Below are 21,676 nucleotides of genomic sequence, written 5' to 3' on the forward strand. Positions count from 1 at the left end.
TTTTGTATTTATAACCCTGTATTCGCCTGACCAAAAGTCTTGTTCCTCCTGCCTCCGAACTTCACTAATTCCCACTATATCTAACTTTAACTTATCCATTTCCTTTTTTAAATTTTCTGCGGCCGGAGTGGCCGAGCGGTTAAAGGCGCTACAGTCTGGAACCGCACGACCGCTACGGTCGCAGGTTCGAATCCTACCTCGGGCATGGATGTGTGTGATGTCCTTAGGTTAGTTAGGTTTAATTAGTTCTAAGTTCTAGGGGACTGATGACCACCGATGTTAAGTCCCATAGTGCTCAGAGCCATTTTGCAAAATGCTTCGATAGTCTGTGTAGGAGAGTATTCATTCCATGTAACATTCGAATACCGAAAAAACCAGACGGGCAGAGACGTTCCTGCTGTCACAGATGATTTCTGACTGAACTGCCGACCACGCCCATACCAAAATGTACGCGATCGGCGCGCGCCTAGCGGCGTCAGACGGAAGCGTTCCCTACTTTCTGGATAGCTCTCGTAGAACAAATTACAACCTGAATTCTCTGTCCACGAACTGCATCTGTCCCTCTCTCCTGTATCCAACTAAAGAATCACAAAGCTTGCAAAGGAAGTCACAGCATCTACATGTCAAGTGTGTGTTGTCGCATGTAACTGTTTCAAGCTCACTACGGTACAAAAACTGACATGACGAAGGGTCGAACTTGGGACTCTCGGTACAAGAAACGAAGCTCTACCGACTTCCGCGCTGAAGCTGTATACGAGAGACGTTCATGTGCTCCGTGCTTACCGTTTACGCACTTTGGTTCAAATTGCTCTGAGCACTATGGGACTCAACTTCTCAGGTCATTAGTCCCCTAGAACTTAGAACTAGTTAAACCTAACTAACCTAAGGACATCACACACATCCATGCCCGAGGCAGGATTCGAACCTGCGACCGTGGCGGTCTCGCGGTTCCAGACTGCAGCGCCTAGAACCGCACGGCCACTTCGGCCGGCCTTACGCACTTTCTCCTGGGCGATAGCGCATAGCACAAATTATATCGGAAATTTGGTCGATACTCTGCCAATATACAACGTTTGATGCCGATCTGTCTGACATTTTGAGGTTTTGGTGTTAGCAGGAATTTAGTGCTACGAATACTTTCAAGTTTTTATTAATATATTTGCAAATTTGTGAGTCAATTTTTAAATTTAGGAGCCCTTTCTTGATGGTCCCCAACATCATAAATGGCACATTTGTTTTGGAACATGAGCATATCTCACTTTTCCGGCAGGCTGGTAAAAATTGTGGCTGTTTGGCGGTAGATTGAGGCTAAACAGCTGAAGCGCTTTTAACTTTTAAATAGGGCACTCCACGCGTAATTTTATGCTCTTTCGTTTCGGTATTTTGAGAATTTTCTGTAGGATGTATCGTTTTTTAGGCATAAGCAAAAAACTGAAAAAAGTCGAAAGATTTCGTAGTTTTCCGTCCCCCAAATGTTTAGCATAAGCCAGAAATCGTCGCAAACTCATCTATCTCTTATTTGAATGCTTAACATCGACTGAAATTATTTCCAGTTTGTGCATATTTATTGACCAGCTAAAGTCTAATTTGCCTACACTGCAGGGGTGTAGTACTCTTTTCATTAGAGAGTGTACTTTCTTTAACGCGTTGCATTACCGTATCACCACCAGGCAGGACTATATCTCCCACTGAACAGAGCTCATGTTTTGTTTGATTAGTGTATTTCAAGCATACCCGACGTTGGGGTTGCAGTCTGTACTTTCTTCTGGTGGTATAACTAAGTCAGGTGCTATGACAGTGTATTCTAAGTGGAAAAATTCGTTTTATTTGTGATACTAAACGTCAGGCTTTGTTTTTATTTCCGCAGAAATCGCCGAAATATGGACAGATTATCCGAAAACCACGTAATCCGAAAATTGGATAATCTACAGTACGAGTTAAACATTATTGTGCTATAAAGCTTAAAGCCACAGAAATGCGTTTACTGCGCGGAAAGGAAAGCACTGTAATGATCTCTTGCAGCATAACAAGATGCGTGACAGGTATAATACCAATAAGCAGGAAGTGACGCAGTATGGCTTTGACTCTGCTACGACGTTGCGACACGCGATCTTTATTTGTCTGAACTTCCTGGCCCACACTCCTTCACGTGCGCGGCTCCAGCCGCTGCGGTACCAGTTATTTGCGTGATAGCGAAGCACACAGCGGCAGAAGTCGCAAACCATGTTGCTGGCGTCGATTTTGGTAATCAGCAGTTGCCTTCTCTCCATCCACGCCGGTCCGCCGGCAACAGAGGTGAGAAAGTCGCCGTGTTCTGGAAAATTCTTACACAAACTAGGCACACCGGGATACTCTTGTAAAATTTTTACTATCACTTCAGCGTTGTTGTTGTTGTGGTCTTCAGTCCTGAGACTGGTTTGATGCAGCTCTCCATGCTACTCTATCCTGTGCAAGCTCCTTCATCTCCCAGTACCTACTGCAACCTACATCTGCTTAGTGTATTCATCTCTTGGTCTCCCTCTACGATTTTTACCCTCCACAGTGCCCTCCAATACTAAATTGGTGATCCCTTGATGCCTCAAAACATATCCTACCAACCTATCCCTTCTTCTAGTCAAGTTGTGCCACAAACTTCTCTTCTCCCCAATTCTATTCAATACCTCCTCATTAGTTACGCGATCTACCCACCTTATCTTCAGCATTCTTCTGTAGCACCACATTTCGAAAGCTTCTATTCTCTTCTTGTCCAAACTAGTTATCGTCCATGTTTCACTTCCATACATGGCTACACTCCATACAAATAATTTGAGAAATGACTTCCTGACGCTTAAATCTATACACGATGTTAACAAATTTCTCTTCTTCAGAAACGATTTCCTTGCCATTGCCAGTCTACATTTTATATCCTCTCTACTTCGACCATCACCAGTTATTTTGCTCCCTAAATAGCAAAACTCCTTTAATACTTTAAGTGTCTCATTTCCTAATCTAATTCCCTCAGCATCACCTGATTTAATTTGACTACATTCCATTATCCTCGTTTTGCTTTTATTGATGTTCATCTTATATCCTCCTTTCAAGACACTGTCCATTCCGTTCAACTGCTCTTCCAAGTCCTTTGCTGTCTCTGACAGAATTACATTGTCATCGGCGAACCTCAAAGTTTTTACTTCTTCTCCATGAATTTTAATACCTACTCCGAATTTTTCTTTTGTTTCCTTTACTGCTTGCTCAATATACAGAATGAATAACGTTGGGGAGAGGCTACAACCCTGTCTCACTCCTTTCCCAACCACTGCTTCCCTTTCATGTCCCTCGACTCTTATAACTGCCATCTGGTTTCTGTACAAATTGTATTTTACCCCTGCCACCTTCAGAATTTGAAAGAGAGTATTCCAGTTAACATTGTCAAAAGCTTTCTCTAAGTCTACAAATGCTAGAAACGTAGGTTTGCCTTTTCTTAATCTTTCTTCTAAGATAAGTCTTAAGGTTAGTATTGCCTCGCGTGTTCCATCATTTCTACGGAATCTAAAGTGATCTTCCCCGAGGTCAGCTTCTACCAGTTTTTCCATTCATCTGTAAAGAATTCGCGTTAGTATTTTGCAGCTGTGACTTATTAAACTGATAGTTCGGTAATTTTCACATCTGTCAACACCTGCTTTCTTTGGGATTGGAATTATTATATTCTTCTTGAAGTCTGAGGGTATTTCGCATGTCTCGTACATCTTGCTCACCAGATGGTAGAGTTTTGTCAGGACTGGCTCTCCCAAGGCCATCAGTAGTTCTAATGGAATGTTGTCTACTCCCGGGGCCTTGTTTCGTCTCAGGTCTTTCAGTGCTCTGTCAAACTCATCATGCAGTATCTTATCTCCCATTTCGTCTTCATCTACCTCCTCTTCCATTTCCATAATATTGTCCTCAAGTACATCACCCTTGTATAAACCCTCTATATACTCCTTCCACCTTTCTGCCTTCCCTTCTTTGCTTAGAACTGGGTTGCCATCTTGATATTCATACAAGTGGTTCTCTTCTCTCCAAAGGTCTCTTTAATTTTCCTGTAGGCAGTATCTATCTTACCCCTAGTGAGACAAGCCTCTACATCCTTACATTTGTCCTCTAGCCAACCCTGCTTAGCCATTTTGCACTTCCTGTCGATATCATTTTTGAGACGTTTGTATTCCTTTTTCCCTTCCACATTTACTGCATTTTTATGTTTTCTCCTTTGATCAATTAAATTCAATATTTCTTCTGTTACCCAAGGATTTCTATTAGCCCTCGTCTTTTTACCTACTTGATCGTCTGCTGGCTTCACTACTTCATCCCTCAGAGCTGCCCATTCTTCTTCTACTGTATTCTTTTCCCCCATTCCTGTCAATTGTTCCCTTATGCTCTCCCTGAAACTCTCTACAACCTCTGGTTCTTTCAGTTTATCCAGGTCCCATCTCCTTAAATTCCCACCTTTTTGCAGTTTCTTCAGTTTCAATCTGCAGTTCATAACCAATAGGTTGTGGTCAGAATCCACATCTGCCCCTGGAAATGTCTTACAATTTAATACCTGGTTCCTAAATCTCTGTATTACCATTATATAATCTATCTGATACCTTTTAGTATCTCCAGGATTCTTCCAGGTATACAACCTTCTTTTATGATTCTTGAACCAAGTGTTAGCTATGATTAAGTTATGCTCTGTGCAAAATTATAGCAGACAGCTTCCTCTTTCATCTCTTCCTCCCAATCCATATTCACCTACTATGTTTCCTTCTCTCCCTTTTCCTACTGACCAATTCCAGTCACCCATGACTATTAAATTTTCGTCTCCCTTCACTACCTGAATAATTTCTTTTATCTCATTATACATTTCGTCTATTTCTTCATCATCTGCTGAGCTAGTTGGCATATGAACTTGTACTACTGGCCTGCCGCGGTGGTCTAGCGGTTCTAGACGCTCAGTCCGGAACCGCGAGGCTGCTACGGTCGCAGGTTCGAATCCTGCCTCGGGCATGGATGTGTGTGATGTCCTTAGGTTAGTTAGGTTTAAGTAGTTCTAAGTTCTAGGGGACTGATGACCACAGATGTTAAGTCCCATAGTGCTCAGAGCCATTTGAACCATTTGATTTGTACTACTGTAGTAGGCATGGGCTTTGTGTCTATCTTGGCCACAATAATGCGTTCACTATGCTGTTTGTAGTAGCTTACCCGCACTCCTATTTTTTTATTCATTATTAAACCTACTCCTGCATTACCCCTATTTGATTTTGTATTCATAACCCTGTAATCACCTGACCAAAAGTCTTGTTCCTCCTGCCACCGAACTTCACTAATTCCCACTATATCTAACTTTAACCTATCTATTTCCCTTTTTAAATTTTCTAACCTACCTGCCCGATTAAGGGATCTGACATTCCACGCTCCGATCCGTAGAACGCCAGTTTTCTTTCTCCTGATAACGACGTCCTCTTGAGTAGTCCCTGCCCGGAGATCCGAATGGGTGACTATTTTACCTCCGGAATATTTTACCCAAGAGGACGCCATCATCATTTAACCATACAGTAAAGCTGCATGCCCTTGGGAAAAATTACGGCTGTAGTTTCCCCTTGCTTTCAGCCGTTCGCAGTACCAGAACAGCAAGGCCGTTTTGGTTATTGTTACAAGGCCAGATCAGTCAATCATCCAGACTGTTGCCCCTGCAACTTCTGAAAAGGGTGCTGCTCCTCTTCAGGAACCACATGTTTGTTTGGCCTCTCAACAGATACCCCTCCATTGTGGGTGCACCTCCGGTACGGCCTTCTGTATCGCTGAGGCACGCAAGCCTCCCCACCAACGGCAAGGTCCATGGTTCATGGGGGGCACTTCAGCGTGGAATCGTAAAATTGGCATCATTATCGGTTTCGACTCATCGCCAGCAGATGATCTGTTTAAAAAGAAGGAAATGGGAGGAAGTAAAATATTAGAAAACTAAATTACAAATCAGATCTTCTATAAGCAACCATACATACGCAGGGACTTCGGAATATAAGTTACACATGTCGTCCCACACTAACTAGGGGACCATCAGACCTGTTAATTACGGATTGGGTCTAAGGTATGTTATAAAGGTACCTGACCTGAGCAAAAGGCAAACGGCTTTTCATTCGATTGTCTGTAGTTCCCGACAGTATCAGTGTTGAAGTTTAATGCGTATCTCCTCTATCCGTAATTATAATTGTACTTCTAGCGACCGAGTGTGATGCAGGAGCTAATGTTCACGGCAATGACCATGGCGGTACGGTTTCAAACACTGCCCGTGTACCCTTTCTCTTTCACTTTCGTCGTACAGAATATCATTAAGTAGCATGCAGCATGCAAAATTATTCGAAAGTAGTACATATTGAAAATTCCATATAATTGTATAGCTACGGAAAGATTTCAGATACAGACGAAAGTACTCACCCCTAATTTTCACGTCGATTATGTAATCAGTATCGATCAGACCTTCTGCAAGTACCAGTCAATCTACAGAACAAGGAGGGAAAATAGATTTGAACAAGATCAGTCATTTTTTCACAGCACAGCACACTGTAACTGTATCAGGAAAAATTATCCAATACGTCCTCTTACGTATGCAGGAATCATTCGGAAAATTAAGTCGGATTGTTCAAAAAAGAGTTAACCACTTGGCTCATAAATGGAAAAAATGTAATTGTGACTTGTGCAAAATCAAGGAAGTTCACGAAAGTACTGCTGGAATAGTTTTTAAAGCCTGCAATTTTGTGTCAGATGGCCATTGTATTGGAGGCATCAATGAAACCTCAATGGTTGGGTAATGGATTGAGAAGCATCTACAGGATGCTTCCTGCAATAAATCAAGGCCCCACGTTTGATAAAAGTGTCAGTGGTGTCAGGTGATTCTCAGAACACCTTTATTTAGAAGCGAGGTCCATTATCTTTTTGAATATGGAGTGCCTCGCACACATTGTTTCCTGGTTTCGAGTTGAGTTCGCTTTCGATCTCCTCGTCGGTGTATTCTAAGTTTATCTTTTTGATCACTACTGTTGATGTGGGGGGTCGACATGGAGACTGCGGTTGCTTAGGCGGAGAGGTTGTAAGGGTTGTAATGATAGAATTGCCTCCAAAAGAGGGAATAATTCGGACGATGGGTGAATGGGAATGAGGGTCGTTAGTTTTAATGATGATGGAATTTCTCGTAGGGATGAGTTGCTGTACTTGCATTGATAGTACACTACTGGCCATTAAAATTGCTACACCACAAAGATGACGTGCTACAGACGCGAAATATTAACCGACAGGAAGAAGGTGCTGTGATATGCAAATGTTTAGCTTCTCAGAGCATTCACACAAAGTTGGCGCCGGTGGCGACACCTACAACGTGCTGACATGAGGAAAGTTTCCAACCGATTTCTCATACACAAACAGCGGTTGACAGGCGTTGCCTGATGAAACTTTGTTGTGATGAAATGCTTACCATCACGTTTCCGACTTTGATAAAGGTTGGATTGTAGCCTATTGCGATTGCGGTTTATCGTATCGCGACATTGCTGCTCGCGTTGGTCGAGATCCAAAGACCGTTAGCAGAATATGGAATCGGTGGGTTCAGGAGGGTAATACAGAACGCCGTGCTGGATCCCAACGGCCTCGTATTACTAGCAGTTGAGATGACAGGCATCTTATCCGCATGGCTGTAACGGATCGTGCAGCCACGTCTCGATCCCTGAGTCAACAGATGGGGACGTTTGCAAGACAACAACCGTCTGCACGAACAGTTCGACGACGTTTGCATCAGCATGGACTATCAGCTCCGAGACCATGGCTGCGGTTACCCTTGACGCCACATCACAGACAGGAGCGCCTGCGATGGTGTACTCAACGACGAACCTGGGTGCGCTAATGGCAAAACGTCATTTATTCGGATGAATCCAGGTTCTGTTTACAGCATCATGACGGTCGCATCTGTGTTTGACGACATCGCGGACAGAAAATGTTCGACTGCTGCCCTGGCCAGCTCATTCTGCAATCTCTCACCAATTGAAAACGTCTGCTCAGTGGTGGCCGAGCAACTGGCTCGTCACAATACGCCAGTCTCTACTCTTGATGAACTGTGGTGTCGTGTTGAAGCTGCATGGGCAGCTGTACCTGTACACGCCATCCAAGCTCGGTTTGACTGAATGCCCAGCGGTATCAAGGCCGTTATTACGTCCAGAGGTGGTTGGCCTGGGTACTGATTTCTCAGGATCTATGCACCCAGATTGCGTGAAAATGTAATCACATGTCAGTTCTAGTATAATATATTTGTCCAATGAATACCCATTTATAATCTGCATTTCTTCTTGGTGTAGCAATTTTAATGGCCAGTAGTGTATGTAGCGCTGAATGTGAGTTAGTAGGAGTGTCTTAGGATTGAGAAATTTGGGGTCAAATCTGCTGACCAAAAACGGAAAGGAATGTACTAGGTGTTGCTGTTGTGAGATGATTTCGACCTGCATGTCATCAATATCTGGGATTTTGACACTGATGATCACTGGCACGGCCTTTTGTTAGTTTTAGTGCCAGTTTTAGGTTGAATGTGGAAGGGAGATTGCGGGATGACTGGGCGTAGGGAATGTTTACCTGCTGGTATTGGTATAAGTGGCTTTGCTAATGTTGTGGCCGGCAGTGTCGGTGCTGCTCGCGGTGATGGTATGGCTGTGGCTGTGGTTGCTGCTCTTGCTGGTGTGCTGCGACTGATGACGCTGCTGGCCATGATGTGGCTGATGCTGAGAGAGCTGGTGTTGATGGAGCTGGTGCTGTGGCCTGGGCGGTCGGCGGCGCCGCTGATGGTGCTGCAATGTTGTTAACAGACTCTGCGGATGTTAGAAAGGTAGTTGTTGCCCATGTTGCTGGCCAAGTAGCAGGCAGTGTTCTGTAGACTGCTGCTGCGTTTGTTGTTTCAGCGGTTACGGACAATGTCATCCTGATGCCTTGGTCGCCATATAGCAATCCGGCAATGGCGGTAGGGTCTGTCTGCGACAGAACAAGCTGACCTCTTGGAGACGAAATGTAAACACTGCTGGCGATGGGTCTCATGGTGGCGGTGACGGTCTAATACGACAACAGCACGGTTTTGACAGACTCCAAATCTAGAAGAGTACTTTTTAGCGAGTCAGTTACTGCGAGTGAAGGGACTCCAACCCTTACCGTGAATGAGAAGAACTTTTGTCCCTATATACTAGTGGAAGAAGCTGTTTTCGTGATCTGTTAGGGTATTGAGGATGAGGAGGAGGGGTGTTAGACGACCTTTATTGGTGTTTGCTTTATTTCTTGTCATTGGTAGAGCTAGGCGAATGAGAAACATAGCACTGATTACTTGATATCTTATGGCGATTGAGGCGTGCCAGTACTCTGTGATGTCCTTAGGTTAGTTAGGTTTAAGTAGTTCTAAGTGTAGGGGACTGATGACCTCAGATGTTAAGTCCCATAGTGCTTAGAGCCATTTGAACCATTTTTTGAGTACTCTTTGTACCTACGACTGATGTGACCTCCAGGGTGCCTGTAAGTCTTGGTATGTGAAAGTTGCTGTCCCACAGCACTGTTAGGACCCTACCACACTGAGACGCCAAGGCAGGTCTGCTGGCCGTTCTGCGCTCAACACTTGGCAGCCAAGACGCTGTGAGCCCGTACTCATCTTCTCTATACAAGGTAGCAGATCGCAGGTCGCGTTTCTAATCTTCCTCCTCAATGTAAGTAGCTGTGTCACCAGTATATGGGGTTCTTGAAATACCTGTACTATTTGTTTACTACACTCATCTTCGTGTTCCTCCACTGCTGGCTTGGTGTGTTGTGTTAGGCGAATGTATTTTCATGTTCATCTCAACATGAAAATCCGTGTACTAGTCGGTCGCCCATCTTGCTTACACACACTAGTTCAAATGGTTCAAATGGCTCTGAGCACTATGGGACTTAACATCTGAGGTCTCCAGTCCCCTAGAACTTAGAACTACTTAAACCTAACTAACTTAAGGACATCACACACATCCATGCCCGAGGCAGGATTCGAACCTGCGAGCGCAGCGGCTTACACACACTAAGCCACAATCGCAGCTGATTTCGTAGACTCCAGCAGTACAGGGTTTGTATAAAAAGTAATGAGACTGATTTTTTGCTCACGTGACATGACACTACTTCGCAGTGTGCGCTCGTTTGGAGGGATTGATGGTGGTGGGGTGTCTGGCTGAAAACGAGCAGCGTGCCAGTCGCCTGTGGGCTCTTGTCTCGGCAGCATCGTGCGTTGAGTGGACACGTCGCAAAGTTGTCGGTCGTGGCGCAACATGCAGCAAACGATCGAGCAACGTTACACTATCAAGTTTTGTGTGAAACTAGGAAAATCGGTTATGGAAACGTTGGATATGTGTGGGCAAGCCTACAGCGATGATTGCCTGCCAAAAGCCTAGGTTTTCAGATGAGTGAAGAGCTATTATTGTTATTGAATACCGACCGACGGATGAGTGTCAGGATGGTAACAGACGACCTCAGACTTGATAAAATGACAGTGCACAACATCATTCCCAAAGAATTGTCGATGAGGAAGATCTGCGCCAAGATGATCCCGAAGATTTTGTCAGATGTTCAAAAGCAAGCGCGGGTGGATGCCTACCAAGACAATGTCCAGGGCCTTGAAGCTGATCCGCAATTTTTAGATAACGTTATCACTGGAGACGAAACCAGGGTGTTTCAGTTCGACCCTAGACAAATAGCACGAGTGCCGAATGGCCATTGCAGCATCCCCATGTCCAATAAGGCTCACATGAGCAAATCGAAGGTGAAAGCCATGCTGATTGTGTTTTTCGACGTCAGGGGCTTGGTCCGTCATGAGTTTGTACCCCAAGGCCAAACTTCCAACGGTGCTTTTTATTGTGAAGTGCTCAAGAGACTGAAAGCCAGGGTCCATAGCATGAGGCCAGCCATCACCGATGATTGGCCCCCCAGGGGGTCCACAACTCTTTCGTGGATACGTGCGTGGCGAGCACGGGGCCCCGAGCCATTGCAGCCTTCTTTCTCTCCCGGGCTGCATTTCCTTTCCCTTCCCCTCCTTTCCCCTCCATACCCCTTTCCCCTCGCCCTCTCCTCTCCCTCTATTGGTGTCCTTGCTTATGTTGGCCCCCGCTATCCTCCAGGTTCTGTTGGTTTTACACTCTGGCTTTGTTGCGTAATCATCTCCTCCTTTTGGCATTCCTTGGTCCCCCTCTGGGGTTTGACCTCCATTCCAAAATTTCTCTTTCCGTAGTGTGAGCCATTTGGGGAAGAGCACCTTACCTAGTGTCTCCGACGTGTGCCCTCCTAGTATATTCCACCTTTTCTTCTACGTCGTTGTCTGATGCTAGGGTGCATAGCCAGCACGGTAGCCAGCCCGTGTGGTGGGGTCGCTATGTACCCTTTTGGTTGAGCCCCCTGAACACACAGGGATCACACTTCTGATACCTGAGCTGTGACCTCCTCATGCATGCCTTGGAGTGGTTGCTCGTCGTCCTGGAGCATCGGAACTCCCGGCAATGGCCGCCGTGCCAGACGGCCCTTGCTGTGGCTGGGTGGCGCCCGTGAGGAGAGCCCCTGATCGGAGTGGGTGGTATCAGGGCGGACGCTATGCAGATGAAACGCATAAGGGTCCAAACCTCTGGCCGCTCTTCTGCGGCCGTCTCTCTGCGTGGTACTGATTCCTCAAGTGCTGCTTCTCTTGCCCCTTCGGCCTTCCCTTCCGTGGCTACCCCCTGGGAGGAGGGTCAGGCCCGTCGTCTAGGGGCAAAACCTTTCCCCCGTTATCTAGTTTGCACCAGGACTGATGGAGATACTTTCATCGGTGTCAAACCTTTATTCTTTGTGGAACACATTGAAGACAAGTTCGGCGAAGTGGACTCCCTGAGCAAGATGCGGTCGGGTTCATTACTGATAAAAACTGCTTCGGCTGCCCAATCTGCGGCCCTTCATGCCTGTACCCATCTTGGCACAATTCCCGTGTCCATTACCCCTCACCAGTCTCTAAATATGGTACAAGGTGTGATTTTTCACAGAGACCTCATCCTTCAAACTGATGAGGAACTTCGGGACAATCTCGGACGGCGGGGTGTTCACTTTGTTCGGCGTGTTCAGAAGGGTCCTAAAGATAATCGTATTGATACTGGTGCCTTTATCCTGGCCTTTGAAGGGGATACCCTTCCTGAGAAAGTTAAGATTATGGTCTATCGCTGTGATGTGAAGCCGTACATCCCACCTCCTATGCGGTGTTTTAAGTGCTTGCGTTTTGGCCACATGTCTTCTCGCTGTACCCAGGACCCTCTCTGTGGTGACTGTGGACGTCCACTCCATGAGGGGAGTCCCCGTGTTCCCCCTCCTGTATGTGCAAATTGTCATGGTAGTCATTCTCCACGTTCAGCAGATTGCCCAGTCTATAAGAAAGAAAAAAAGATACAGGAGTATAAGTCTCTTGATCGTTTAAGCTACACAGAGGCCCGTAAGAAATATGCACGATTGCACCCTGTGTCCATGACGTCTAGTTACGCCTTGGTTACATCTTCATCCCTTCCTCCCCCTTCCTTACCCCCGTCCCGGACCCCTCTCCTTCCCCCCTCCCCTGCGGCTCCCACACCTTCTCCTCTGGGCGCCGCTCCCCCTCCCCAGCCGGAGAAGTGTCCCACTCCTTCGGCGTCTGCCGGTCAAGGGCGCCTCTCCCGGGATGCCCCTTCCCGGCACCTTCCAGGTCAAAGGTCTGCTGCAGCGCGGCGACCGCGAGAGCCGCGGTCTATCGGGCCCCAGGTCGCCCGGTCTCTTTCTGTTCCTGATCTTGCTGCAGCTGGCTCCATTATGCCACACAGCCCTCCTCGATCTCAGCCTGAAAAGAAGAAGAAACATAAGTCCCGGGACAAAGAGCCTCTGGTGTCACCGGAGGTCCCTTCCCCGGCTTCACAACCGGATTCTGACCTGTCGTTTATGGATGTCGCCCCCTCCTTGTCGGTGACAGGTGGGGACCCGGCGGTATGACTGGATTTAGCGTGTTCAGCCCTCATTTAAACCATCGTTCTGTGGTTCTCCAATGGAATTGTAATGGCTACTATCGTCACCTTCCGGAATTGAAATCCCTTCTTTCGTCCTACTCAGCAGCTTGTGTGGTTCTCCAGGAATCTCATTTTACTGATGCTCACTCACCGACCCTCCGTGGGTTCCGTGTTTTCTGTCGAAATCGGGTCGGACCCTTGCGGGCTTCTGGTGGCGTTTGTACGTTGGTCCGTACAGACATTGCTAGCACGTGGATTCCTCTCCAAACTACATTGGAAGCAGTTGCTGTTAGGGTCCACTTAGACTCTGCAGTCACAGTATGCAATCTTTATCTCCCTCCTGACAGGACTCTTACACCTGCTGCCTTAACCACCCTTCTTCAGCAACTTCCTCCTCCCTTCCTCCTCCTTGGGGATTTTAATGCTCATCATCCTTTGTGGGGCAGTGCCTTTCCATCTAGACGAGGTCTTCTTATCGACCAATTTATTGCAGACCACGACCTGTGCCTTCTTAATGATGGCTCCCCTACTCATTTCAGTGCTGGTCATGGTACCTTTTCTGCCATTGATCTTTCTCTTTCTTCTCCCTCTCTCCTCCCTTCATTACACTGGTCGCCACACGACGACCTTTGTGATAGTGACCATTTCCCGTTGATTATCACGCTCCCTTCCCGCTCCCCGATGGAGAGGTTACCTCGTTGGTCTTTCCACCGCGCCGATTGGCCTCTATATACTGCACAGGTCGAGTTTTCTCCCTCTTTGTCGGGTTGTATTGATGACGTCCTACGTGACGTGTCTGACGCGATTGTTCGCGCTGCTAACCTTGCTGTCCCGCGCTCATCTGGACAATTTCGTCGTCGGCAAGTCCCGTGGTGGAGTACGGCCATTGCCATTGCCATCCGTGATCGCCGTCGAGCTTTGCAACACTTCAAGAGGCACCCATCTGTAGCCAGCCTTTCTACCTTTAAGCGCCTTCGCGCTAAAGCCCGTTATTTAATCAAACAGAGCAAGCGGATATGTTGGGAACGATTCGTTTCTTCCCTTGGTTCCACTGTCCCTCTGTCACGGGTATGGGCTACACTTCGCTCTCTCCAAGGTTGCCATCGGCAGTCCACCCTCCCAGGCCTTCACCTCCCAGATGGCATTTGTACGGACCCATTAGTTCTCGCAGAACATCTTGCGACCCATTTTGCAGTGGCATCAGCGTCGGCCTCCTATCCAGCTGCTTTCCTTCATCAAAAACAGCAGGCTGAAGCTGTCACCTTATGTTTCACCACTTGTGAGTCAGAATCTTACAACGAACCTTTCACTGAATGGGAATTTCTTTCTGCTCTATCTGCTTCTCATGATACGGCTCCTGGTCCAGATTCCATTCATAACCAGCTGCTTCAACATCTCAGTGCTCCACAACAGCACCATCTTCTTCGGGTGTTTAACCGTATCTGGCTCCAGGGTGACTTCCCTTCTCAGTGGAGGGATAGCATTGTGGTTCCTGTCCTTAAGCCTGGTCAGAACCCCCTATCTGTTGACAGCTATCGGCCAATTAGTTTGACCAATGTTGGTTGTAAGTTACTTGAACGGCTGGTAGCCCGTCGGCTCACTTGGGTCCTCGAATCTCGGGATCTATTGTCCCCTTACCAGTGTGGCTTTCGAGAGGGACGATCTCCAATCGATCATTTGCTTCGCTTGGAATCCGCAGTTCGGCAGGCTTTTTCCCAGCGCCGCCATTTGGTTGCAGTGTTTTTTGACCTTCGCAAGGCCTATGACACGGCCTGGCGCCATCACATCTTACTAACCCTTCATCAGTGGGGTCTTCGGGGCCCACTCCCGATTTTTATCCGCCAGTTCCTGATCCATCGGTCATTCAGAGTTAGAGTTGGTACTGCTTTTAGTTCTCCACGGACCCAGGAGACGGGCATCCCACAGGGTTCTGTCTTGAGTGTCCTTCTTTTCCTCATTGCTATCGATGGACTTGTGGCCTCTGTCGGTCCCTTGGTCGCCCCTGCCCTGTATGTGGATGATTTCTGCATTTGGGTTAGTTCCTCCTCGATGCCATCTGCAGAACGGCAGCTCCAGGTGGCTATACGGCGTGCCTCTGCATGGACCCTCTCCCACGGGTTTCAATTCTCTCCTTTAAAATCGCGGGTGGTCCACTTCTGTCGCCGTACTACGGTCCACCCTGATCCAGAGCTCTATCTCGCTGCACAAAGATTGCCTGTGGTTCCACAGTTTCGTTTCCTAGGTCTTCTTTTCGACAACAAGCTCACTTGGCTGCCCCATATCAGACTCCTGAAGGTAGGATGTTTCCGTAAACTCAATGTCCTTCGCTTCCTTGCCCACTCCTCCTGGAGTGCGGACCGTTCCCTCCTCCTCCGTCTTTATCGTGCTCTAGTTCTGTCATGTTTGGACTATGGTTGTCAAGTTTATGGTTCAGCTGCTCCTTCCACGCTGCACGTGCTGGATCCAGTCCACCATCGTGGTATCCGTTTGGCCACAGGTGCCTTCCCTACTAGCCCTGTTGATAGTCTCCTGGTTGAAGCTGGGATCCCCCCCCTTTCTGTTCGGCGGTCCCAGCTTCTGGTGTCTTATGCCCTTACTATCCGTTCTTCTCCCGCTCATCCTTCCTATTCTATCCTATTCCCAGACCATGGACGTCGCCCGCCTGACTCCCGCCCTCGGGCGGGTTTACCGGTTGGGCTGCGCCTTGCGTCTCTTACCCGTGATTTTCGGCTTCCTTCTTTGTCCTGTCTTCCTCGCTCCCTCCCCTCCACCCCTCCTTGGTTAGTTCCTCAGCCTCGAATTCGGATGGATCTCCGCCGCGGTCCGAAAGATTCCATCCCCCCGGTGGTGTTCCGTTCCTTTTTCCGCCAAATTTTATGGGAGTTTCGGGATGCTGTTGTTTTTTACACTGATGGCTCTAAATCTGCTGATCATGTTGGGTATGCCTTCACGTCCTTTGTTGGAACGGAAAATCATCTACTGCCACCCTCATGTGGGGTGTTTACTGCGGAATTGATGGCAATTTCCCGGGCCCTTACCTTTATTAAACAATCCCAACACAACCGCGTTTTGTTATGTACGGACTCGATGAGTGGCCTTCTTGCTATTGACCGGTGTTTTTCGCGCCATCCCTTGGTCTCTGCCATCCATGACCATCTCGCTGATCTTCACCGTGCTGCTTGTTCCATTGACTTCCTATGGGTCCCGGGCCATGTGGGTATCCCGGGTAATGAGCTCGCTGATCGTTTGGCTGGAGGAGCAGTTACTTACCCCCCGTTTTCTGTAACCCCTCCTGCAGCGGATTTACGGCTTCACATCAAATCCCACTTTGCACAGTCATGGGCCAATTCTTGGGAGGCTACTCCACTGTCTAATAAACTTCGTGCCATTAAGGTGAATCCAGGCCCATGGCGTTCTTCCTTTAGCCTCTCCCGCAAGGACTCGACCACACTGTGTCGTCTCCGCATTGGCCATACCAGGCTGACCCATGGTTTCCTTTTGCGTGATGAGCCACCCCCGCTATGTGGTTGTGGAGCCTTCCAGTCAGTGGCCCACATTTTGGTTGAATGCCCCCTTCTTTTGGCTCTGCGTGCTAAGTACAGACTCCCCCACACTTTATCTTTGATGTTGGCTGACGATTCCCGGATGGTCTCTCTGGTTCTAGGTTTCCTCCGGGAGAGTGGTTTTTATTCTCAGTTTTAAAGTTTTTAATCTCCCTCTGGTGTTGGGGCAGGGCGGTGAGTGTTTGGGTGTCTCCCACTGTAGGCAGTGTTCAGAGATTCCCGATTCACCTCCCTGACCGGAATCCTCTTTTCTTTCCCTTTTACTCTGTTTTTACCCCTTCTTTTTAAGGCTTGGTTAGTTTTTCTATTCCCATACGTACTTTCTGCATTATAGCAGTTGTACCTTTTAAGTCACAGGTGGTCTTGCCTATGCTGTTTCAGCATAGTGTTGGGTTCGTTCTCTTGCCAACTTCCCTCATTTGTTTTTACTAATGACAACGTGACTGCCCTTTTACGTTTCCCCTTTATCCGTTTTATTTTTCTGACTATACTGAGATGTCCCGTTAGCAGAATGGAGTCTATTTGAAACAAGGGACTGATGACCTTGCTGTTTGGTCCCTTTAACCTCAAACAACCAACCAACCAACCAACCAACCGATGATTGGAAGACGCATCATGACAGCGTGCGAAGTCACACCTGCTTCATGGTGGCCAGCTACCTGGACAAGAAAGGGATTCCAACGATTCCGCAGCCCCCCTACAGTCCCAATGTGGCACCACCAGACTTTTTTTGTTCCTCAAATTAGAAACTTCCTTGAGAGGACACCGTCATGGGACCCTGGAGGAGGTCCAAGCTGCCCCAATGAGGGCTTTGAAGGCCATCCCGGACTCAGCGTTCGTGGCAGCGTTCGAAGTGAGGAAATCTCGCTTGCAGCGGGTTGTTGACTCTCAATGGTCATACATTAAAGAGTACTAAGTTTGGAAATTTGTGGTAAGGTCTTATGGGACCAAACTGCTGAGGTCATCGGTCCCTAAGCTTATGCATTACTTAATCTAACTTACGCTAAGGACAACACACAGAGCCATGCCCAAGGGAGGACTCGAACCTCCCACGGGGGACCGTGACAAGGTGCTGCAGACCACACGGCTACCCCATGCGGCAGTACTAAGTGGTTGTAGCGACATCTGCAATAACTTTTGATTCACAAGCTCAGTCTCATTACTTTTTATACAGACACTGTATGTAACTTAGCGACTGAATCTTTCATTGAGCCAAGAACATATTTTATTTTGTTGCTGTCTTGTAAAATTGCCTTCACTGTTGTTATTATACAGACTCACTTGAAAGTAGAAATACTATCGTACTGAGAAAACACTGTCTTTTGTAGAACACTAGACTGCAAGGTAGAGGAAATAAATAAACAGTAGCTCTGTAGCATCTCATAGAATCCCTGATGTGACGTGTCATCGCAGTGAAATAGTATCCTATACACATGAAAAACAGGTAACACAGTGCTGGATAGGTCTCATGGATGCAAAATGCTTCGATAGTCTGTGTAGGAGAGTATTCATTCCATGTAACATGCTTTGAAGCAAATGTTTTGTCAGGAGATATATGTTATGTGGTATAATGTCCACAGGTGCAGGGTAATGATAATGGATCCGGAAAATCGAGGGGACTGTCTGATGCCACAGCAGAGGTGCACACAGGTAGGTTTACTGTCTCGGCTATCATATTTCTTCTTGATACACAATCCGTACAAAATAGCTTTACTAACGTAGAAAAAAGATCTTATGGATCAACTATACAGTACGATTCTTATTAACATTTAAAAAACCAAGCCACATATGTGGTACTGAGACAACTAATTTAATACTAGACGCATGGGGCGCAAACGTCAGGAAATACCCCTGAAGTGGATGACAAATACTGAACGTGATACTTCACATCGACGATACGGAGGATATTTTCAAGCGTATACGTTAACGGACGATTCAGCGATGCATTTCTTGCGGTCAAGCAAACGGTGCAGATTTCGAACATCTTTTGTAAATGTGACCTGTTGTGAACGTAGAAGTTATAAAAATATTATCCTCGCCGTAACAAAACAAAAGCTGTTCTTATTTTTGTTTGTGTCCTTCTGTCCCTTTTTTATTTTATTTTTTTTTTATTTTTTTACAGACGTTATTCAGTAAGGAAAACGTAGGTCATTTACTGGTTAACGACACAATTCTAAAGCATATACTCATTTACTTATGACGCAGTATGGTAGTTTTTTGTTTTGCTATACTTTGCAATAAACCAGCAGAGAGTGCGCAACTGGTAAATTATTTAACAAATCAATACCATAACGTAAACACATAACTGTCTCACGCAATGAAAAAAATTGTACCTGCCAGGCGCAAGACTCTGATCCTGAGCCCCACGCGCTAAATCGCTAATGTAGGCGCAGAGCCACACCGACGTGAACACCTAACTTGTATTCGGATAATGAGGTGCGACAGACCGATAGATTCAACCGCTGCCCGTGCGGCGAATTACGTCATCTGATGACGTCACATACTGAACACTTGTCATCCGCTTTTGCGGTATTTCCCAGCATTTACAGCCCCCCGTGTCTTATATTAAATTACTTGTCTCAGCGTCACCTACGTCGCTTCAGAGGTTTTCAAACGTTAACGAGAATCACCCTGTATGTTGAAGAAGTTCAAATGGTTCAAATGGCTCTGAGCACTATGGGACTCAACTGCCGAGGTCATTAGTCCCCTAGAACTTAGAACTAGTTAAACCTAACTAACCTAAGGACATCACAAACATCCATGCCCGAGGCAGGATTCGAACCTGCGACCGTAGCGGTCTTGCGGTTCCAGACTGCAGCGCCTTTAACCGCACGGCCACTTCGGCCGGCTGTTGAAGAAGTAACACATTACACTGTAAGGAGATGGAAATGTCTCCACATTGGGTTCCAAAAATGTAATAAAATGGATAAGGAAATCGACATGCAATTGCAAATGGGATGTCCCCGTGCTTACCGCCAACGTTTAGTAAAATTCAGATTAATAAATGTCAAGCAAATGGAATAAATTGAAATTAATAAAGCAGGGGCACATGTATGCGAATTATAATCATGTACAAATAATCAATGCAACTGTCAGAGGGCACTGACACGACTCAGTGGTTGGGTATCTATGGAGGGAAGGGAATAAAATTCTTCATTTCACCATGTGATGCAATTAGTGACACATGTAGGCGTGGGCAACTGATGTGATGTCGGTGCTACGAGTTGATCTCCCTGCAAGTCGTTCGTGGTGTCACATGACCGTAGACTGACAATAGGCAGCAGGGTGGCGTTGTCCAGAAGGCGTGACATTTCGGAAAGCCGACTTTTTGCCATTTTCAGGCAATTCTAGTGTCAATGAGGAAACTTTCAGTTACGTATGCAGCACAGAATGCATTGGGTGAATATTAACATGCATTCTAAGAACATTATTCTGGCGATGTAACTGATGAGAGTAACTAAAGCTATAAAAATCGAATTAGAGACAGCATAGACTGCTCTCTGTGTGTTACCAACTTCAGCGGTGCATCCACATGTATGAAAACGGAAGAGGCAAAATGAGTTGATTATCACTGGTATGCTACGTGTACCAGAGTTTAAAAAACGTTATTTACTGCGAGATAGATGCATGCAACCAGACATATGCAGGCAACTAAAGCTTGTGCGATTTTTCACTTCCAGCCCTGTTCACGCACTCCCTCATAGGATTCGTGATTAATAATATGTACTCATTTCAAAGAAATTGCCACATTCACTCTCTGAACACTAGACGGAAAAATGATTTGGACTTGGGTAACATTTCTTTAACCGTTGTAGATACAGGTATGCGCTATTCTACAGGCGAATACTGCATTTTGAGTGGACTTCCTGCAGAACTGAAAACAATGATACACTCCAAATTTTCAAATTTCGCTATGTCGGCTTCCTACCGTAATACCGCTTTCATTCCACACAGAAGCTACTCACAGTGGTTTAGAGTCTCACATTGCAGATATTTCTTATTTTCTGGTCTATTACAAATCTTCCTCTACATCTACATCTACATGGATACTCTGCAAATCATATTTAAGTGCCTGGCAGAGGGTTCATCGAACCACCTTCACAATCCTCAGTATTCCAATGTCGTACAGCGTGAGGAAAGAATGAATGCCTATATCTTTCCGTACGAACTCTGATTTCACTTATTTTATCGCGGTGATCGTTTCTCCCTATGTAGGTCGGTGTCAACAAAATATTTTCGCATTCGGAGGAGAAAGTTTGTGATCGGAATTTCGTGAGAAGATTCCGTCATAACAAAAAACGCCTTTCTTTTAATGCTGTCCAGCCCAAATCCTGTATCACTTCAGTGACACTCTCTCCCATATTTCGCGAAAAAACAAAACGTGCTGCCCTTCTTTGAACTTTTTCGATGTACTCTGTCAGTCCTACCTAGTAAGGATCCTACACCGCGCAGCAGTATTCTAAAAGAGGACGGACAAGCGTAGTGGATCACTTTAGTAGATCTCTTGCATTTTCTAAGTGTCCTGACAATAAAACGCAGCCCTTGGTTAGCCTTCCCCACAACATTTTCTATGTGTTCCTTTCAATTTAATTGTAATTTCTAGGTATTTAGTTGAATTTACGGCCTCTAGATTTGACTGATTTATCGAGTAACCGAAATTTAACGGTTTCCTTTTAGCGTTCATGTGGATAACCTCACACTTTTCGTTATTTAGGGTCAATTGCCAACTTTCGCACCATACAGATAGCTTTTCTAAATTGCTTTGCAATTTGTTTTGATCTTCTGATGACTTTACTAGTCAATAAACGATAGCGTCATCTGCAAACAACCTAAGACGGCTGCTCAGATTGTCGCCCAAATCGGTTATATAGATAAGGAACAGCAAAATGCCTGTAACACTAACTTGGGGAACGCTGGAAATCACTTCTATTTTACTCGATGACTTTCTGTCATTTACAATGAACTGTGGCCTCTCTGATAGGATATCACAAACTCAGTCACATGACTGAGACGATATTCCGTAAGCACGCAGTTTAACTACAAGTCGCTTGTGTGGTATAGTGTCAAAAGTCTTCTGGAAATCTAGAAATACGG

The 21,676-nt window shown here is 46.3% G+C and overlaps 1 protein-coding gene across 1 annotated transcript in view; it reads left to right on the top strand.

The window, feature by feature from the left end:
• The first annotated feature begins 2,137 nt into the window (after positions 1-2,137).
• The window catches only part of LOC124545477 (uncharacterized protein CG3556-like), a 43,431-nt gene continuing 23,892 nt past the window's right edge, over positions 2,138-21,676 (top strand). The window contains exons 1-2 of the mRNA XM_047124410.1: positions 2,138-2,295; positions 18,163-18,232. Of these exons, the coding sequence (XP_046980366.1) occupies positions 2,224-2,295; positions 18,163-18,232 (142 nt within the window). The 5' untranslated portion in view covers positions 2,138-2,223. The remainder of the gene's footprint in view (positions 2,296-18,162; positions 18,233-21,676) is intronic.

Source organism: Schistocerca americana, chromosome 8 (genome assembly GCF_021461395.2).
Source record: "Schistocerca americana isolate TAMUIC-IGC-003095 chromosome 8, iqSchAmer2.1, whole genome shotgun sequence".
NCBI classification, from domain to species: domain Eukaryota; kingdom Metazoa; phylum Arthropoda; class Insecta; order Orthoptera; family Acrididae; genus Schistocerca; species Schistocerca americana.